The sequence below is a fragment of the Anticarsia gemmatalis genome, chromosome 9, assembly GCF_050436995.1.
Source record: "Anticarsia gemmatalis isolate Benzon Research Colony breed Stoneville strain chromosome 9, ilAntGemm2 primary, whole genome shotgun sequence".
NCBI lineage: Eukaryota > Metazoa > Arthropoda > Insecta > Lepidoptera > Erebidae > Anticarsia > Anticarsia gemmatalis.
This window is the reverse complement of record NC_134753.1, coordinates 11,017,340-11,037,096: the sequence shown is the minus strand read 5'-3', so window position 1 is coordinate 11,037,096 and position 19,757 is coordinate 11,017,340. Positions and strand designations below refer to the sequence as shown.

At 34.5% G+C, this 19,757-nt stretch overlaps 1 protein-coding gene across 2 annotated transcripts; it reads right to left on the bottom strand.

Annotated features, from left to right (window-relative positions):
- Positions 1–447: 447 nt before the first annotated feature.
- ninaB (neither inactivation nor afterpotential B) lies at positions 448–13,468 on the bottom strand. Of its 2 annotated transcripts, none has more exons than XM_076117958.1 (14): positions 13,250–13,468; positions 12,128–12,247; positions 10,000–10,111; positions 8,575–8,721; positions 7,806–7,916; positions 7,371–7,468; positions 4,864–4,944; positions 4,637–4,717; positions 3,496–3,620; positions 2,977–3,153; positions 2,423–2,579; positions 2,065–2,126; positions 1,656–1,754; positions 448–1,305 (listed from the first exon to the last, which is right to left on the bottom strand). In XM_076117958.1, the coding sequence occupies exons 2-14, from the start codon at positions 12,228–12,230 to the stop codon at positions 1,129–1,131; spliced, it is 1,530 nt and encodes a 509-aa protein (XP_075974073.1). In that variant the 5' UTR covers positions 12,231–12,247; positions 13,250–13,468; the 3' UTR covers positions 448–1,128. The 2 variants fall into 2 exon arrangements, with proteins under 2 accessions (XP_075974073.1, XP_075974072.1); XM_076117957.1 differs by having other exon boundaries at positions 12,128–12,240.
- Between the last annotated feature and the right edge of the window lie 6,289 nt (positions 13,469–19,757).

The window sequence follows — 19,757 nt, the reverse complement described above, 5'->3', positions numbered from 1 at the left end:
CTTCGGAGGGCATAAAAAGTCGGTCCCGGTTCTTATCAATAAGATAACTGTCGTTAAGCCATGTCAAAGGCCTTCGGGCGGCTTGAACAACTTTGACATTAGGTTGACCACTGACCATACGACAAATGAATGAAACCAGTAACTTAGTTCGTGTGGACTTTAATTTCCCTTTTTTTTCTGTTCGAATCTTATTATTAGTCATAGCGTGATGTTATATAGCCTCTATCTAGCCTTCAAAAACATTATATTCAACACAACTTTTTTTTTTTCAATTTCGAATGATGGTTCCTAAATTTCCTTTTAAAGAAACAAACCCACTATTGAGCTTTATGTTAGTAGTACCGCTTTTTTTACTCGACTTGCGTTGCGAGATAGACGTCAGCAGAGTAAAAGAAAATCTAAAAAAAATTTCTTCATAAGCTTGGGGTAAAAAATGAAAACAAAATGTACACAGTAAAAGTTATTTAATAAAACATAAAAAAGCTCGACAACATTCAGTTACAGACACATTTCAAACAATTGAAACAACACATTCACATTACTTTGGTCTTAAACTAATACTAACATAATGTACAATAAGCGAGTAACATTCTCTTTTAAGATAAACTCGAAGATTAAAAGATCACCTTTTACTAGGCGGATTGGCGATCAGGGAACTAATTCTATATTATTTACAATCATAAACTTAAAACAGTCTTTGAACGACAGAGTTTCTTGCTAAATCACAACTGGAGCGCGATTCTCTACCACTATCGACTGTCGACAACCGGCTGCCGAGAAGTTTTGTATGTCAGTCGGCATTAGCGCCTCTAGTGGGCGTCGTAAGAACTATTTTTCTAGTACAACTTATGTAAAACTTTCGTCATAAAGACGATACGATATCAAGTAGATTAAAAGTTTTGCGCAACATCAATTTAACAACAAAAGATGTTTGTAGGAATCGTAGCAAGCGGTATTCTTTAGTCTCTACCACACCACATAGAGGTAAGGTATAATTTGATGTACTTTATATTGAACATCCACATTGTCGTAAAAACTTCGAATCCCGAAAGAAATCTCCGACAAATTAAACAATCTGTCTATTAGAAACTCTGCTTAGACACTGCACTAAAACTAAAGATCTTTGGTTCAAGCGTTTCTTGGTAAGAACCATCCATGTAAGCACTTGGGCGCTGGTGATGGGGTGTGGAACTTAACCCTGGCGAGCTGCTCCATGGTCTTCGAGTCTAATACTAGAAGGGCAACCGTCTGGGAGTCCTCTCCTCCCCATACCACTGCGCTTAGTAGGACACCTTCGTCTTCATCCTGTAAACAATTGTAATAGTTAATATGCAATTAAGAAGTCATTGCTCTGTCATATCTTTGAAACTTTCGGTTATTACATAATATAATAGGGGAATTAACGCGAACACACATTTTACCTAACTCTAAGACGCTTGTATATAGAAGTCATTCATGATACGAGAAATCCTATTTATGTAGTCACTACTTCAAAACCAAAGATGATGTAAAACTAGGGCCGGATTTATCATATAACTCTTAGATATTATTTCACGAATCTTTTAATTAAAAAGTAAAACGTTTTTATTAAGTACCAAAACTTGAGAAATATTTAAATTGTACGTATTGAATTGTTCAGTTAAAAGTTGCTTTACCTTAGCATTAGGCGCTGGCACGAATATAGGTTCACTTGGATAACAGTTTGTGTCACACCAGATTTTTGTTTCTCCAGTCTTTGTGTCTACCTTAATTACCTGAAATATTACATGTTTTAGTTTACAACATTTTAATTTAAGAATGGCTCTACTGACGCCAATTTTAAGCACATAGTTTACACCTCTGAAAATATTTTTTACAAGTGTGGAACGGATACAAAGGACCAAGAATCTCGTCACACTCGCTACAACAGCTGTATTACGTTTGTATTTCGATGAACATAAAGAAAAGTCAGTCAGAACATAATCCACTATGATGACACCAACACACGGAGCTACACGTGGTAGAGGTAGTAAAAGTAATGAGTTAGACGCTTGATGGCATGAATGTAAAAGTATTTTATCTCACCGCTCCGGGGTTTTCAGCGTCCACATCTGAGCTGATGGCGTAGAAATACCTGTAATTACGTCCTGCAACAAACATTAAATATTACATAAACGATGTTTATTAAAACACTGTAAACGGCACAATTGCAAGTGGCTAACTCTCTTTCCAAATCAACAAATTCCATGACTTTAAATTCGTGTTTATATAGGTATATTACGAAATATATACTCCTATGTACTTTCTTTTGTAATGCTTAATCATGAAATCTTTGTGTCGATATTTAGTAAACTCTCTATTTACCTCTTATTTATTAGGGGGCATTTAAATATTGTATTCAAAAATACCCAAGAAAATCATGATCGAGAGTTACAAATCTTACCATTATGCAGATCGTAATGTATCCTGGGTGTTTCACAGCCGAGGTCGGCGAGGGTGGTGTTGGTCATCTTGGTGAGCTTGGGCGCGTCCAGGCTCACCTCCAGCCGCTTCGGACGAGCTCGGAACCAGTTCGCGTAGTCTGCGTTGTGTTGCATCGTCTACAAGAATTATGATAATAGATATGAGGCCGTAGAGGCAGTTATATTTTTTTACAATCCTTATGATATGTCATACATAATACATTAAGACATTATATATTTTTCTACATAGTCGATAATAAGTTTTTTCGAAACATATTTTTTACCATACATGTGAAAGTTTATAATGACCCAATTTTGATCAAATTTCGCAAGGAGAAAGTTGGGGCTTTTTTATTTATACCCTAACACAGGAAATGAAAGTTTGTAAGCGCAGACACGCTCTGATTAATTAGATACATGGACACCCATGTGGAGGTAATTTTTGCATCTACAAGCATCTTTTTCAATAGCTTTCATGAAGAAAGATCCTAAGCCTACATAATGTATTACGCCTTGTTAAAATATGAAGTCTCACCTCAATAGCATGAATATACATTCCATCAATAACTTTAGAGTCCTTGTAAGCGCAGAGGTCCACCACCAGGTTGCCGTTGTGTTCGAAACAATTGATGATGTGTAAGTAGAACAGCGTCTCTGTACGGAACCGCTTCACTTCCTTACCGGTCTCGCGGCTTAGGAGGACTATGTGGGTCTGGAATATTGACATTAGTGATATTATTTTGTAGAAATGCAGGTATGCAGGCAAAATAGGGACACAAAGGTCTTAATGCACGATCGAGGTGGCGATTCATTATTATTTGATGTTTGAGGGTGATATCAGGCTTGAGATAATACAATTTTAGATAGTGTACTCTATAATATTGCACCATTCAACTTAGAATTGATTACAAGAAATTGACTAATTTAAAAACTTAAGTTATAAAAACCCAGTCTTTCCTGTTCTTTAAGAAGACAAGGCGTTTTAAACTGTGGTTTAACTAAAAGAACATAGATGTAAACTATCTATTTCAACTGTTACTATGGGTACAAATACCTCGTATTCAGGGAACCACTGAAGACTGTTGGCGAGTGGCTCATTGTTCACCATCATACGCATCAGTCCGTACAGAGAGACTGACAAAGGCTGCTCCACAATTACGAAGTAGTTCTCTGTCACTCCTGGGAAAATAAAACAAGCAATCAGTAGCTCAATTAATTCTCCATTACTATTGACTACCGACAACCGACCTGTCATCGTGAAATTTTGTATGAAAATCTGATCCGCGCCTCTGACGGGCGTCGTAGAACTTTTTTTGGCAGTACATTCTAAATGTCAAAATGTCGACAGCTAGCCGGCTATCGGTAGTCGATAGTGGGAGAGAATAAAATACATGTTACAAACGATCTATCCATACTCAGCCCACTCTTATCCACTGTTTACTAGATCTAAAAGGCCTTGGTACACCAAACACGCTAAGGCCCAGCGCAGACAGACCGGAATAATCCTCGCGCGGTTTCGAGCATTTTCTTTACGGCTCGCGGATGCTCGAGCATGCTCGCGACTGCTCGAGCCTGCGCGAGGAAAACTTTCTAGGTTACCATTCTTCATTAAACAGGCCAGTTTTCGTGAAAATTCGTCAACGATGGTAGACTGGGCCATGATTATAATTGCTCTTTTGACTGAAGAAGAATAAAAATGACGTTCTCTCTCTTTAAACTCAGTAACAACATTGAAATTTTTCATCAAAAAATGCTCGCGCATCCTCGAGGACGCGCGAGCATTTTTTGACAGGTTCAAGCAATTATGCACTTTATTTTAATTAACTTAAAGTTGATTTTCAAGTGCGTTAAAAAATCCTCTTCGCTGCGCTCCTCTTGGTCTGCGCTGACCCTAAGGGTTGGACCTTTTTTTCGCTTTTCCTAACTTATTACTATGAACAAACCAAACATTACGTTAGCGACATCTAACGACTGGTATCAGAATTAATAAACAGTAACCACTGTAGGCAAGAACAACGGGAGTTGGAATTGGCTGAAAATATTCTTAACCTATACATAGATGGCGCTAATATCGTTGTTTTTTTTCATTTTTAGCTTTTTGTGGATTGCAACTTTCCGTTAGATGGCGTTTTGTATATAACTAGTGTGAAGCTTTTAGGGGACATCATGTCTTCGCTAATAGTTTAAGTACTTACCAAATGTGTGCATGTATGAAGGGTGCAGTTGCCAGCGAGGCTTCATCGTGGCTACGATGCGAGCACTCTTGAACATATCACCTGTAAAACAAACCAGATAGAAAATACATAAGTATATTATATGAAACATATTTGATACTAGAAACGTTAGATTAGTACAGACTACAGAAGCAATATTAGTACGCTTATTAATCCTCAATGTATCGCCGTCTTTTTTATTTACTTACCCTTTTCAGAGAAGGGGAATTTAGCAACGACATGCTGTATTCTGCCTCGCACGACCGACATACCAACGTTGTACACGTCCCCTGGGAAAAGAAAACAGTTAGAACACAAATACAAGAGGAATAAAACCCTACCGTAAAAGACGTTAGGAGAAATATTTCTAACGTAACGTTTTAAACGTCAAATATTGGCTAAACCCGTGGTAAAAACTAGAGGCTTTTAGACAGTTCTTAAAGGATTTAGATGTTCAACAATCTGCTTTGATACGTTTTGCAAATAAACTATATTATAGGCGAAAAAAGATGCGTCCTTGTCATGGGCTAGAAAATAGGTACATTATTTTTAAATGACAAGATTTTAGCCGCTTTTTGTTGCATTAATTAAATCGTAACAGCTGTTTATCCTAGCACGGAAGTCATTCTAAAGTCATTAAACTAGCACCTATTTATAATATGCAAATTATTAGATACTCATCAAAAAAGTACTAAGTAACAAAAGCCAGTTTTTCCGTTTTTGAAAAGGTGAGTGGCAATTCAAAATTATTAGATTATTAATTATTTTTATTACTCAAAAGGTCAGTTTGTAATACATGCAAAAGTGATGCAATTAATTTATTTTTAGACATGTTGATAGTAGCAAATTTTATAGGTATATAAATAGATTTCGAAAAAGCTGTTTTCCTTTTCGCAATCAACATGCGAATATATTAAATTTTACAAAAATAGATAATTATGAGTATAATATTATCATAAAAAATCTCTAAATAAACCAATATAAACATGTTCGTGATAGAAGGTCAGGTAGGTAGTGGAATTTTACATTTGGTACAAAACACAGGTAGGTAGTTTGTATACCCGAAAATTCAGGTAAACGACCAAAGGACAAATCAACAACCTTAAATCCTGTGTGACACTAGTATAAAGTACTAGAGGCCTCCTGCAACTTCGTCCGCGTGGAAACGCTTCCCGTGTTGAACCCGATCCCTCGGGAACTCCGGGATAAAAAGCCTATGTATTATTCTGGGTCTTCAGCAACCTTCACACCAAATTTCATTCATCGTAATCGATTCAGTAGTAATACATACTCACAAACTTTCGCATTTACAATATTAGTAGGATACCTTATTTACTTAAATCTGACTAAGTAACTAAATTATGATTTTTGTGCAACGAACTTTAAAGGCGAACGGCAGGTTTGTATGAAGAATTCGTACAGCTTATAAAATGTCATGTTTAGGTTTACTTTTTGTTTTGATTGGTAGCTAATATGATAGACAAGCTTATTTTAAAATTCTTATATTTTTAAAAGTTGGGAGGTAAAAGTTATGTCCATTTTTAGAAGCCCCGATAGTTCGCTAAATTGCTCAGATGCTGTCAAAACCACAATCCAAAACAACAGCAAATTAGCGGATGCGTAGACGTCAGACGAAAAGTGACGTCTCATGAGATTTTCTTTTTCTTTAGTTGTCAACAAATATAAGCCATAGACCAAAAATTATTATTTAAATAAACAAATACTTTCTAATTAATCCGGACTTCTAAAAATAATACTCCCAAATAAAAATAAGTGACTTAGTCCCCTTAATAAGTGGTACAAATTCTGTTACGAAACAACACAAACTTTAAGCTGTACGAAATCTGCCGATCTCTAAATCTTATGAGAATGTTTTTTTTTTACCTATTACTGTCCCACTGTTGGGCAAGGGTCTCCTCCGATTATTTATAAAACCCTAGGGTTTTAAAAATATTGGTAAAGTCCGAACTATAAATTGCATATCCAGACACCCACTAGGGTTTCTTTTTATTTCGTAACACATTCATTAACATTTATGGCTTACAGAAAGAGACGAAGTCAAAATTCGAGTATTTAGACGGTGCGAGATTATTTTTTATTTTATGCGGACTCGGGTCTTTGATCTCAATAACGCAACTACCTAAAAGCGACATAAAATTAAAAACAACGAAATAAGGTTCTATCGAAACAAATTTTGATACATAAAGATTTTTTTTTTTGACAATAACATAACAAATAAGCTATTTACGTTCATTTTATAAACAAAATAAGGTAAAATATAAAATGAAGCCGTTGATCACAGATTATTTACGTTTATGTTTTCAAGTCAGCTAAAATCACAGTCTCCTTGACTCCTTAACAGCAGCATAAAAGGGTCATTGGCCAATTGAGTCCCAGTCGGGCAACATTTAGCAGGTAAATAATAAACTTATCTGAATAATGCTTTTTTTAATTTAGTTCTTCTTCGACTGTGATGCCAATAATCAAAAACAATCGAAATCATAAGTTTAGTTTTAACTGCACTTGAGAAATGTTTAGAGTACTATACAACTGTAATTCCCAATAAAACAAAATATTCCCCCGAGAAATCCATTAACAGAAAAGTTGTCTTGACGGTTTTTTCCGAAGTTATATACAGATAAAGAGTCGAAAGTCCAGAGTTCTTTAAGAAAACAGGACGATTGTTTTAATATTAAATGCTATAAAGCAATCTTACCATTGGGCATGACGTGAGGGTGTGAAGTGTGGTTGACGAGAGCCACGCAGTCTGTCATGTTCTTCTGTTCCATAGTGTCCAGCGTCACTGGGTCCACCCTAGATTTACACAGTATTAGTAAAGCTATAATAAACGGAAACCGGGACTGGTCAGTAAATCTCCAAAATGTTACATTCTAGAGAGAAAAATGGAAATAATATCAATAATATTATAAATATTAGACTTATAAATCGCTAACTGTTGTCAGCAAAACATTGGAATTTTTAGTTTCTACACCATTTAACTGAATGTTCGGCATTTTGTAAGATAGGCGTCCTTATTAGGACAAAATCCTTTATATTTTGACTATTCTGAAGGCGTGATTTTAAAAATACAGAATAGCGACCGTTGTTATCCAGTTCACATGAGGGTTTTGGTAATTCTGCCCTAAGTTACCTATGAATGATAGGTCCTTCTGTAAACGCGTATATCTCGTCACCGAACGGGTACAGAGATATCATCGCGTTGTCAGATATTGCCTCGCCCGGGTTGAAGAATGCCGCCACCCTGAAAACATACATTTTAAACTTTATAGATTAAATCTCACAATACGGAAATTAAATTAATTTTAGAGTAGTATTGGATTAATCGTTTTTCTAAGCTAAATTCTATAATTTCGATATTTTTTCTGCATTAAAGTCTACAGTACATCTAGTCTGACAAGATTCTCTTAAACATGTTTAACTGGAACCACCTTGAAACAGTTGAAACTACATTCCTAAATTACACCTGCGCGTAGTCGGATCGTTAGATAAAGTAGTGTTCTACGTTAGAAGATCTAAAGTAGATCTACAATATTAACACAAAGGAGTTCCACCCACTGTCGACACTCAAATATCACGCTATCGATAAATATTGTATGAAAAAGAAGCACTATATATCTTAAGTCCGAAAAAAATATCGTTTCATGTTTAACTTTTGAACTTCCCTATACTGATGCGATAGCACCGACTTCTATAAATCTATACTTACTTATAATAAATCTGTAGAGAGGCCAATTCTGTACATTGAATATATAAAAAAAAATATTGGGGGTTGCTAAGAAACGGCTACTGATACCGAATCTGCAATTGTTTTTTTCTGTCGGAGCCGCGAGCGGATCCGCACAGGTCAGCTAGTATAAAATAGCATGCAACTCTAGATAGGTTATTGAAATGGTATGTACCTGTCAAAGATAGTATGACAAGGGTCCGGTACAGATTTGGTGCCGAACTCAGTGACAACGATGCGGTTAGCTGCGCGGTTCTTCCTCAGAGTGTTGGTGCGAAGGAACCGGCACTGATACGTCACGTTGCCATCGTCGATCGCGAATCTGAGGATTTAGGAACACAAAATAGTTATTAAACTAGTGACGTTAGACATTTGACGACCTTCGTAGCTCAATGGTTAAGGTGGTCGACACGCCATTACCATTGAGTCGGGAGGTCTTCAAATAGTTGTTTCGGGTCTGGTTGTACTTTGTGACCTTTGTTTGTAAAAGTCCCCGCGACACAAAAGCAATTCTTAGTGCGGGAGTTGCAGTAAAAATTTTTAGAAAAAAAAAATTATGAGAGATTGAAAATCCGGAATCAAACATTCACTTTTCTACCGACTACTATGATTACATTTTTTTTATGAATGTTCTTTGATTATTTCGACATCTGTGAAGGTATTTCAAAACAATTTTTTTATTAAAGACTAAAATCTGAAAAGGTGACATCGTCTCATTTAAATCTCATTAATCAAATTTCCTTAAGTACAAGCAATTTTTTAAAGCTAATTTTATAGGTCATCACAGTCTTTTGGTATTACGATAAAATACACTTAATTAATAAGATAGCAAATGCAATTACTCATATTTAATTTGCGTAATGCATTCAACATTATTTTATCTACCTTTGGATCATCTGATTAAATTACAATATCTATCAAAAGGTGCTCATGCACGCGTATAAATGTGAATATGTGGGTGTTTTTTCAAAAAGATAAAAGTTTGTGTTGATAACTAAGCTGTCTCGAGATCATTGCACTGAATAATAAATCAAAGATACATTTTTACAATTTAAATACACGTGTAACCTGGATATGATAAATGGTTTTAAAAACAGTGACATCAATAAATCTTTTATTTATTAACACATCCGTGACATGTTTTTAGTTTTGCTTCTTCTGAAAAGTATAGGGTACCGTACAAAGAGAACAATATAATCAGTAGCGCGATTCTCTTCTATTAATTATCGAATATCGACAAACAGCTTTCAAGAAATTTTGGATGAAAATCTGATCAGCGCCTCTAGCGGGTGCCGCAAGAACTATTTATATGACAAATTTTAGATTCTTGGTACTGACTGTAGAGAATCGCGCTACGCTTTGACACTACAGTCTGCGCCACTTGACTGAAATTTATTTTCATAACTGCATGTTTGCAGTACCACATTTTGAGTGATAATATCATACAACACGAAACTTAAAAAATATCAAAGAAAAGAGTTTATTTTTGCAGAATATAGAACTTCGTCTATTTTATATAAAACATTTAGGTAGATTATAACATTAGGTATCAAGAAAATGTAATAAAAATGGAGTAAAACTATTTTGAAGTAAGTCTTACCTGTGCAGTAGAGCCGAGCTGTCAAACAGATGATCAAACCGCATGGAGCCGACCTTCAGTGAACCTGGACCATTACGCAGCAGAGTGCCACGGAGCCACGATGGTACCTCACCTGAAATAATAACGTTTACATACAAACATACATACACCACGCCTTATTAAATAAATACATTTTGTGAATAAAGCTATCGAGCTTTTGTGAATAAAAAAAATTGTTTAAGTATTTTCTGAACACTAGCTTAGTCGTGCATATCTACGAAAACAATGTTAATGGCGAGAAAATAAATTGTATGCCATTGTAAATACTCTATGAATAATTTGTAGGTACTTTACATTTAAGCAGAAAAAAAACCTATATAACCTTTATGTTTTATCTATACTATCTAGTACTGAACGGCTAACAATAATTCTCGTATGAAAATTGATCAGAGCAGCGCGATTCTCTACCGCTATGGAATATACCACAACCGGCTAGCTACCGAGAAATTTAGTACGAAAATTTGATCAGCACGTCGATATTGCCGACCGTGGCCGCCGGCCGTAGAGAATCGTGCTACAATATCCCTTGTGTATACCGCACTAGAAATATGGGTAACCATAATCAAAATAATCGAACTACTAGTGCATCAATCAATATAAATGCATAATAATCAACAAATAACTCAATCAATGCATGATTAGCGGGTATTAATATTACGTTTGAATGCATGTGTTTTCCCGATACTGATAACTTATGTTGCTAGGCAGATATTATCATCATAGGCAGCATTTTTAATATCAATCGCATATTACCATAATATCATTGCATAACAGGAAATATATTATACATATGCGTCAGTACATGTTCGTATTAACGTTATTATGCTAAATGTAACTGAGTCGTAGCAATGATGATATACTGACTGGGTGCCTTTCCACTAGAGATGTGCTATGCAGCTATAATTTAATAGCTATGCTATGAAACTATGTGACTGTATCCACCAATACTAAGATATGTAGCGTTGCGAGAATAATGTGCTATGGAGATCCGCCGCCACAAAGTAGCATATAGCTACCTAGAGGTACATCACTCGCAACTATCCATTAATTAGTAGCACACAACCGTAGCACGAATCCTTCCAAATAATAAACATATCGTATCATATCGTGTGGTGGGTTCGAATCCCACCCGGGATAAATCTTTGTTTAAAGACCACGAGTATTTGTAGCCTGGTTGTTAATGTATCTATAAAAGTATGTATTTGGAAGTATATAAGTATGTTTATCAGTTATTTGGTTACCATAGTAACTACAAGCTCAGCCTAGTTTGGAATCAAATGACCGTGTGTGAGTTGTCCAATGATATTTATATTTATTTAGCTGAATCCGTTTCCACCAGCACTATACTATATACATACATCAATGAATATGATTGGTGGATGTCAAACGCTTCTATATAGCGCATCTGATTTTGTGGTATGATGCTATTTAGTGCTACTCAAATGAATTCTAAATGCGTGTTGGCAAGCAATTTGTAGATTTTCACTCATACATATTGTGTTCTATATTTTAGTCTAAATTAGAAAGGTCAATGTAACCATAATAATGACTGTAGGTAAATCTATTACTAGAACTGTGTGAGTTTAATGCGCCAAATAAATCTTTACAAAAAAGCGTATTTTGAACTCAGCTTTTTTATTATTTCTGCAAAATTTTATGAAAATACGTACGGGTACGATAATCATAACGGAATAAAACCTGTATAATACCCTTTAGGCAGGTTCTGCCTAATAACTACAGTTAGTTGTTGTTCTTATGATTGTTTCTATGTATTCTTCTAATATCTAATTATAGTCACACTAATAATTGCGGAAGATTACATATTAATCCCAACTGTTATAGGCATTATAAATTTAGTTTTTTTTTAAGGATAATAACAGTAGGTAATTCAGACGTATGGACTCCTATGCGGAACATGAACATGACTATCTAAAAACATCCTAATTATGGTTGTTTAACATGCAAAATGACAAGTATTGGGAACAATTAAACAATAAACAAACATCACATTTACCAAGTTTTAGTCACAGTAGTAGTTTTAGTACGAGTGAAACGAAATAAAGGCTTATAAAAGAGTGATGTTACGTACCTTCAAGCTCCCCTTCGAGAGGTTCGGAGACCTCCTCCTCGCAGGACCTCAGCCAGACGGAGGCGTCACAATTGGGGTACAGTTTGTCCTCCATTTGCGCCATCTCGCTAGAACTACACACTATCATCAAATACCTGAATGTAATTCGTTTTGTATGAGTTTGATGGGGTTTTGAAAACGTTGCAGTTGTAGGTTTGAGATCGACAGTTTTCACGACGTTAAAATTTGGGCGTGGGTGTTTTCTTATTGCGGTTTTCAGGCTCTCATAAAGTCAATTATTTATTCATTTTAGTCTAATTTTGACCACGATGAAATCGTTCATTTACTAATTTTGTTATTGGAGGTTGACGCTTATAAAAATCGTTATAATTACTAAATCTATCACCAGTTTTAGAAGGGGTGTAGATAGAGCCTTAAGAAAATTATGAAAAGGCAAGCAAAAATTTCACGGTACTATTTTTAATTGACAATTATTTATTTATTCTTCAGTGAATTCCATGAGAATCCAAAGTTTTTTTTCTATATGTATGATTGTATTTTCTTTTTCATTTGGTAATTTACCAGTGAGTCATCCATTCATGTAGAATTTCGCACGTTAGAACGCTTACTAAATAACTATGTTTAATTCCTACTGATTACTTATCTATCTATCTAATTAAATCCTGTTATGATAATTTTATTTAATGCAAGGATTTAATGTTATCTTGTTCCTTTATTTATATTTATTTTTGTGAAGCGTAATTAGATTTTTCGTCATTTTGTGTTAGTATATTTACTGAAATTATAAAACTTTTAATTAATTCACTAAATATTTTACATTGTTAGTAACACTTGTACCTATAGTAATATGGGAGTGCTCCTCCAATGAGTATCACATGCAATATTATTTAGGTTTCGAAATCAATCTTTTATTTTTTCTAACACTCACATAATTATTTATAGAAAGCTTAACATTTTTGAGGCAGTGATACACTCTTAATTTTTCCACTATCACCCTTTGACATTTTCACTAATAAAATTCATGAAGCGCCGCAATACGCGAGTCAAAATTTCAGCTTTTACGTCCCGACGGTCCACAACAGAGATGACCTTGAGATGAAAACCGATTTCCAACACACTTACCTTATGGGAAATCCAGAAAATAACACAAGAATTAATCAAATATTTTGAAAAAAACACTGAAAAATATTCTTTTTGCGAATAAGACGTGTTGTTTTGCGAAAGTCTGAAATGTACTGAGGTGGTAATGCCGGGTGGTTTTCCCTTAGCGGGTGGTGGTGTCACGTGGTCGACCTTGAACGTGCGCACTCCGGCGAACTTCACTACACAGTGCAACACACAGACTCGTACACTCAGTTTATATACAAGTATCACTAAATTCAGATTATGACACGCTCGTTATTCACGCGATTTCACTCGTGCCAATTTTACTGAAATCTTATTGGATTAAGATTTATTACAATAGTACAAATTATTCATATCTACTATCTATGTATGTGGTGAATAGGCCAGTAAAGTATCTAAGCCTGACCCTTCCTGTATGAAATCGAAAATTAATTATTGAAATGTTGAATTTTGAATATCTTTTCTCGGGTTTTACCCCGTATTTATTACGGGTTAAAACCCCAGTCCAAGGACAGTAAAGGGTTAAATATTACGTATAATCATTCTAAAATACGACACATAACACCAATATTAACAAACGTATTTATTTCTCATATGTATAAGCTACTGTAGATAGGCCGATTAGTGCACCGATAACAGACACGTGAAAAAATATAAACAAAAAATGTAATGTTGCAAATTGTATTAGGTATTTATCAGCTGAATATGAATGTCACAAAAGATGTTTGATTCTTTAGTCTCTGCCTGTCTCCTTGGGAACAAGTCGTGAACATCTACGTATTGTAGTTATTATGAATTCAAACGGGGGATCCGACATTCCGACACGAGAGTTCTTCAAATCGCTGATATTTTTTTAACAAAAATCAGAACAGCCTAAGAACACTCTACCAACAGTTGACTTGGTTAAGCTTTTTCTAGAGGTTAAAATCAATCTAATATACATGTTCCATTTATATGGAAACATCAATATTTCCAACCATTGAATATTTATTTAATTGTTTATTTTTCAATACAAAGCGTCGCATCACATGATTCATGCTCGTATATAAGTAAAAAACTAAATAAATTCATAGTTTTACTTTTTTTATAAACACCAGAATCTGCGTAAATATGGGTACAGAGCAATGTCAATTATGTTTACAAAATACTTTATATATTAAACATAATATGATCTACTAAAGAGTTCTCTTCGAAACAAGGTTAAATATATGATTCATAAAGAAATAATCTATTTCTGTTTTATTTATTTCTGGGCCATATTATAACTATGACGCAGAATTTTGCCACCCTTGCAAATAAATGTTGCGTTTTTCTTATCAATATATTAAAATCAAAAAGAATATGTTATCAACAAACAACAACAATTTTAATACTTATTTATTTATTTTATACTGGAACTTGTACAAGAAAGACAAGCGACTAAGTTTGTTAGAAAAATGTCAGTGTTTGTCGCAACACTCGCAACTAATTGAAAAAAATACAATCAATTTGATCTGTATAAATCCCATGATTCATGATTCATCAGGCGTTAGCATTAGAAAACTAGCAGGTAAATGATTGTCGAGGCGAAATGCTTATGCATTTTAATTGCACAATATTATAAGAATGATAAAATTAATTAGTATGCAAATACTGACTCTATTTAGTGAAGCCACTATGTTTGTTCTCTGGGGGATGTATTAAAGTCGTATGAACAATGGAACTCATACTATAAGTAGAACCTTATTATTTATATGCCAGTAATAATTTACTAAATTAAAAGAATAAGTGTCTACCTTTTCGTTTAATTTTTGTTAAAGTTTAATTAATAAGGAAAATATCAAAGAGATAATTTTAAACCAGTACTGGCAGAATTTATTATTCAAATCTAAACGTGTTTTTTTATTTTTTATTTCGTCAATGGAAGATTCTTTACGTCCCTTCTTTTACTGTACTGAATTACACTATAATATTTCTAGTAAATACTACTATTTAAAAAAAAAGTGATAGATTTTGATGACACCTCACTTGAAAGCGCTTAATTAACACCACCATTCTACATTGAACACCAATGACCTGAGTATACTACGCGCCAAACAACTTGAACATAATTTGCTGTATTAAAAATAAAACAGAATGTAGACCCAGTGCAGAGGACACTTGGTTGGCTTTTATACCAGTCGGTCGGAGCTGAAACGCCCTCGCCTTTGCGCAAAACTATTATACCTAAACTGACCTAAAATCGTTCATTAAGATGTAGCGAAATTGTTCAAGTTGTTTGGCGGCACCTATATCAAACTATACGGTTTAATAGAGTACGCAGATCGCTGAACGGTGTCAGCACACCTAGAAGCCATGTAACGCACTCGTATTGAGAACAAGAACATAGACTCTATCTTATACCTACTACATACAGTGATGTCTGCAACGATATAATGCTCCTTCACTATAACGTTCATCTATCAATCAATATGATTATATGAAACTCTACCGTTACTGAGTGTCTAACTGACGAATGGACAAATTGATATGAAGATTCCTTTGCAAGTGTTGAAGAGCACGGATTTTTGGAAATTCCAGCCCGAAGGGGTAAAATTCCTCGCCGGCAACACTGCAGGCGAAAAGCTAGTCTATAATAATAGGTATTATAATGCATCCTTTCATTTTCAATCGCGTTTGCGTCTTGAAACACGATTCCAAGTTAAAGGTCTTCTATGTAATCATAACCAATCTGCACTATTGCCAACCGGACTTCCCAAAATCATTGACTCACATAATCTCATATTGTTATAGGTACGTCACAGTAGGAATGAACTTTGTATTTTTTCAATATGAGTTGTTTTAAAGGTCATTGATCTTTGAAGATAAAAATTCAAAATATTATCGGCGAACAAAGTTTAAAAAAAATCACCCAATTAAATGATAATTATTGTTGAATGTTGTAACTATCGGGAACATACTCTATTGATAAATTACGATGTGTTTGATAATATTATGATCTAATGTGAAATGTTTATGAAAACTTTATCTGTTAGTGTCATTAGACTGTTGTACAACAATTTTGACCTTGCCTATTGACCTACTGTTCATTATCTCAGGCTTTTCTAGCTTGCTGTTTCTATAGGCTGTATTTTTTTAATGATAAGACACACTTTTCCCCTTTAAATGTCTACAAGATAAAAAAATGTTACTAAAAGATGATATCACTATTTCTTTAATTATTATTTATCTCAAAAAATTTGAGCTCTATAAATAATTTCCTCTGGGAAATTACCGGTAGTATTAAGCAAAAAAAAATTAAAATATAATTCATGTTGTAATAATCAACATTGTGGTAACGATACATCCGACCGACGTTTAAGAATATAGACCATATAAAACATATTTCTAAATACCAAATTCTATAAATACGTAATGAAAACTTAATATCTACGAGAAACAATAAGAGATAAAGACGTAACAGAACGGGATGAAAGCTACTGGTTACGAGATCGATCCTGACATTGAAGCGCGTTTCAAAGGGCACTGGATTACGAAGCGGCGGCGTAAACATGAGAGATAGCGATTTAATATCTAACAAGTTTGTTACATAAATTGCCTTTGTTTCTTGTCGTTACCCACGATTTTCTCTCGAATACATTTTGTATAAGGGATATAAACGATGTTGGCAACCGGCCGTCTGCCTGTCATCAACCCTCCTTGGAAACTTAATTGTTTTAGCCAACTTTAGCGACGACCGACGGTTCGATTCCCACATGGGACAATTATTTGTGCGATCCACAAACAGTTGCTTCGGGTCTGATTGTACTTTGTGCCCGTTGTTTGTATGTTTGTAAGACACAAAAGGGAGTTGAATTAAAAAAAAACGGACACACACTCCAAAAAATGGGACAACTGACAAACATACTTTAAATAGGTAGGTATATCAATTTAAATACATACATAAATAGTTTTTAAGATAAATTTATATCAATGTTTGCTTTCCACGTATCCATGATACCTCTCTTTTTGCGCTTCAGTAATTAGGAAGTTATTTAAACAAAAAATGATCGAAGATATCTAAAGTCATAATATTTTGATATCGAGTTTCTTTCAAGTGTCACATCAAACGAATAATAAAGAGGGTATTATCGAAACAGTGATGCACCGGAGCAGTTATTTTATTGACGTCAGCCTACCTGGGAAATCATATCATATGTCTTTGTAGAGAAATTCGTTTACACAAATAAAACAACACGACTAAATAATTATATAATACTGATACTGCTAGCAACAACATACTGCTTTCCCTATGATCTCCATTATAATTTGCCTAAAAATATGTGCTGTTAATCAAATTACTACTGTAAACTTAATGATAAATGTTTGCTCCCTTCCAGCAACAACCATTCAACACTCTTCATATATGTTCTGTACAAAATTAAAAATAGATCTACATAAAATTCAAGCTTTCGAAAGCACAAAATCGCCTTCATAGTCTTTACATAACTCAATGTTTCAATAGATCAAATAAGCTTTTAACTTGGACAGTGCGCTAGAGTATCACGTGTCAGGATAATCCCCCTGAGAGGGGGAGGCCTTGCCCCCGGCGACCTTCTACGGACAAGGCTATGAGCCAAGTTCAGCTATACGTAGCGTACAACACTTGTACAGTGACTTCTCGGGATAAAAGGGACGCTTGTTTTGTATCGAATATTTTGTGAGAAAAATGTAATGCTACTGAAAATGTAGGAATATGTCTTTTCTAGAATAATTATATCCTTGCGAATAAACCATATTATTAAAAATAATATTTTGTTTTACATCACGTCTCGATTGTAATCAGTAATTAAATCTATTTTCAGCATATAAGTAAATGTATTAAATTGTGTCGAATAAGGATGAATGAACTAAAAAAAATGCAGGCGTTATATCTCTATTAATTACCTACAATATCGTGAAAAAGATTTCAAATCATATTTAATGTTACTTACCTACTTACCTGAGTAGCATAAATGCGACTTATTTCGTCTAGATCGTTCCAAATTCGACGTGAAGATATACAACATATCTATACTAATATTATAAAGCTGAAGAGTTTGTTTGCTTGTTTGTTTGGACGCGCTAATCTCAGGAACTACAGGTCCGGTTTGAAAAAATGTTTCAGTGTTAGATATTCATCACGCTGGGACCAATAGGAGCAGAATAACAGTCAAAAATGTTAGAAAAATGGGGAAAATTTTGACCCCTTCCCTCTTATGTGACGCAAACGAAATTGCGCGAGTCAGCTAGTCACATAATTTACAAGGGCTACATATTTTTCCAAAAAACAACCTCAATTGCTGAAAAATGGATAAACGACCTGAGCGGCGTTGGTCAGCTAGTCTTGGATAAATTTGCTTCCGTCTACGTCATTCTAATAGACGATGGGTTATGGGTTATAAATAGAACATGTTTATATAACACAATGTATGGAAGGTTTCCACGTTTCACGTCACGTCAATAGTTCCGCTCGGATCAATCAAGCATTATTGCCAGGCGATTAACTTGAACGCGCCCCGTGAGATTACGTGGGCGACACTGTAATTTGCTGAAGCATTCAACTAAAAAACTAAGTCAAATATGATAGCTAGTTGGACTAAACATAACATCAGCCTAACCTTTTTTCTAACTATGTTGGAGTCGGCTTTCAGTCTCATCGGATGCAACTGGATATTTCACATGGAGCAACTATTTGGACTAAACAGTCTTTATTTATTAGCGGATAGTAGTACCTGTGTCTCTAAATGTCATCATCATAATAGCCCTTTTTCGAACAAAATTTTAAATCCGCCAATATTGCTACAAAACTATTTATGCAGGAACAAAGCTACACAAAAAAATATATATTTGAGATTGTGAAAAACAAATACATGGATGGGTTCCCTAAAATCAAAACAAAGAATTGGCTGAGCCAAGAATGTGGTATGATTAAATTTATCTTTCATTTTAATACCTATTTATAATCTACCTAGTTTAATTTAAGACATACCTATGTACTTATACAATATACCTACACAGCATAATAATAAAAACATTATACTAGGTCTTTGAAAAATCATGATAATAAATATCATCAATCTAATATTTTAATGTCATCTAATGCCTAATACTTTTTACCTAGATATTATTGAACAAAGTACATGGTTACTTGTCTAATCTATACTTTAATAATATAAATCTGAAGAGTTTGTTTGTTTGAACGCGCTAATCTCAGGAACTACTGTATGCAAGTTCTTTTTTAACATAGGTTCATACACACATAATATCTCGCCCTTTATTTCCAAATGTTCAGACCGAGGTGCATGGAATACACATAATATATACATCAACTTTAGTAATAGAAGGCGGGCCAATGGCCATATATCGGGAACGTCTCCAAAATTTTGCCCGATTCGGGAATCCAACCCGAAATCACATGATCAGTAGTCAGGTATACCGACTTCGCTTCGGCTTTCAGATAGAGGCAGATTGAAAAATAAAAATGTGGCCATAGTTTTGTAAACTC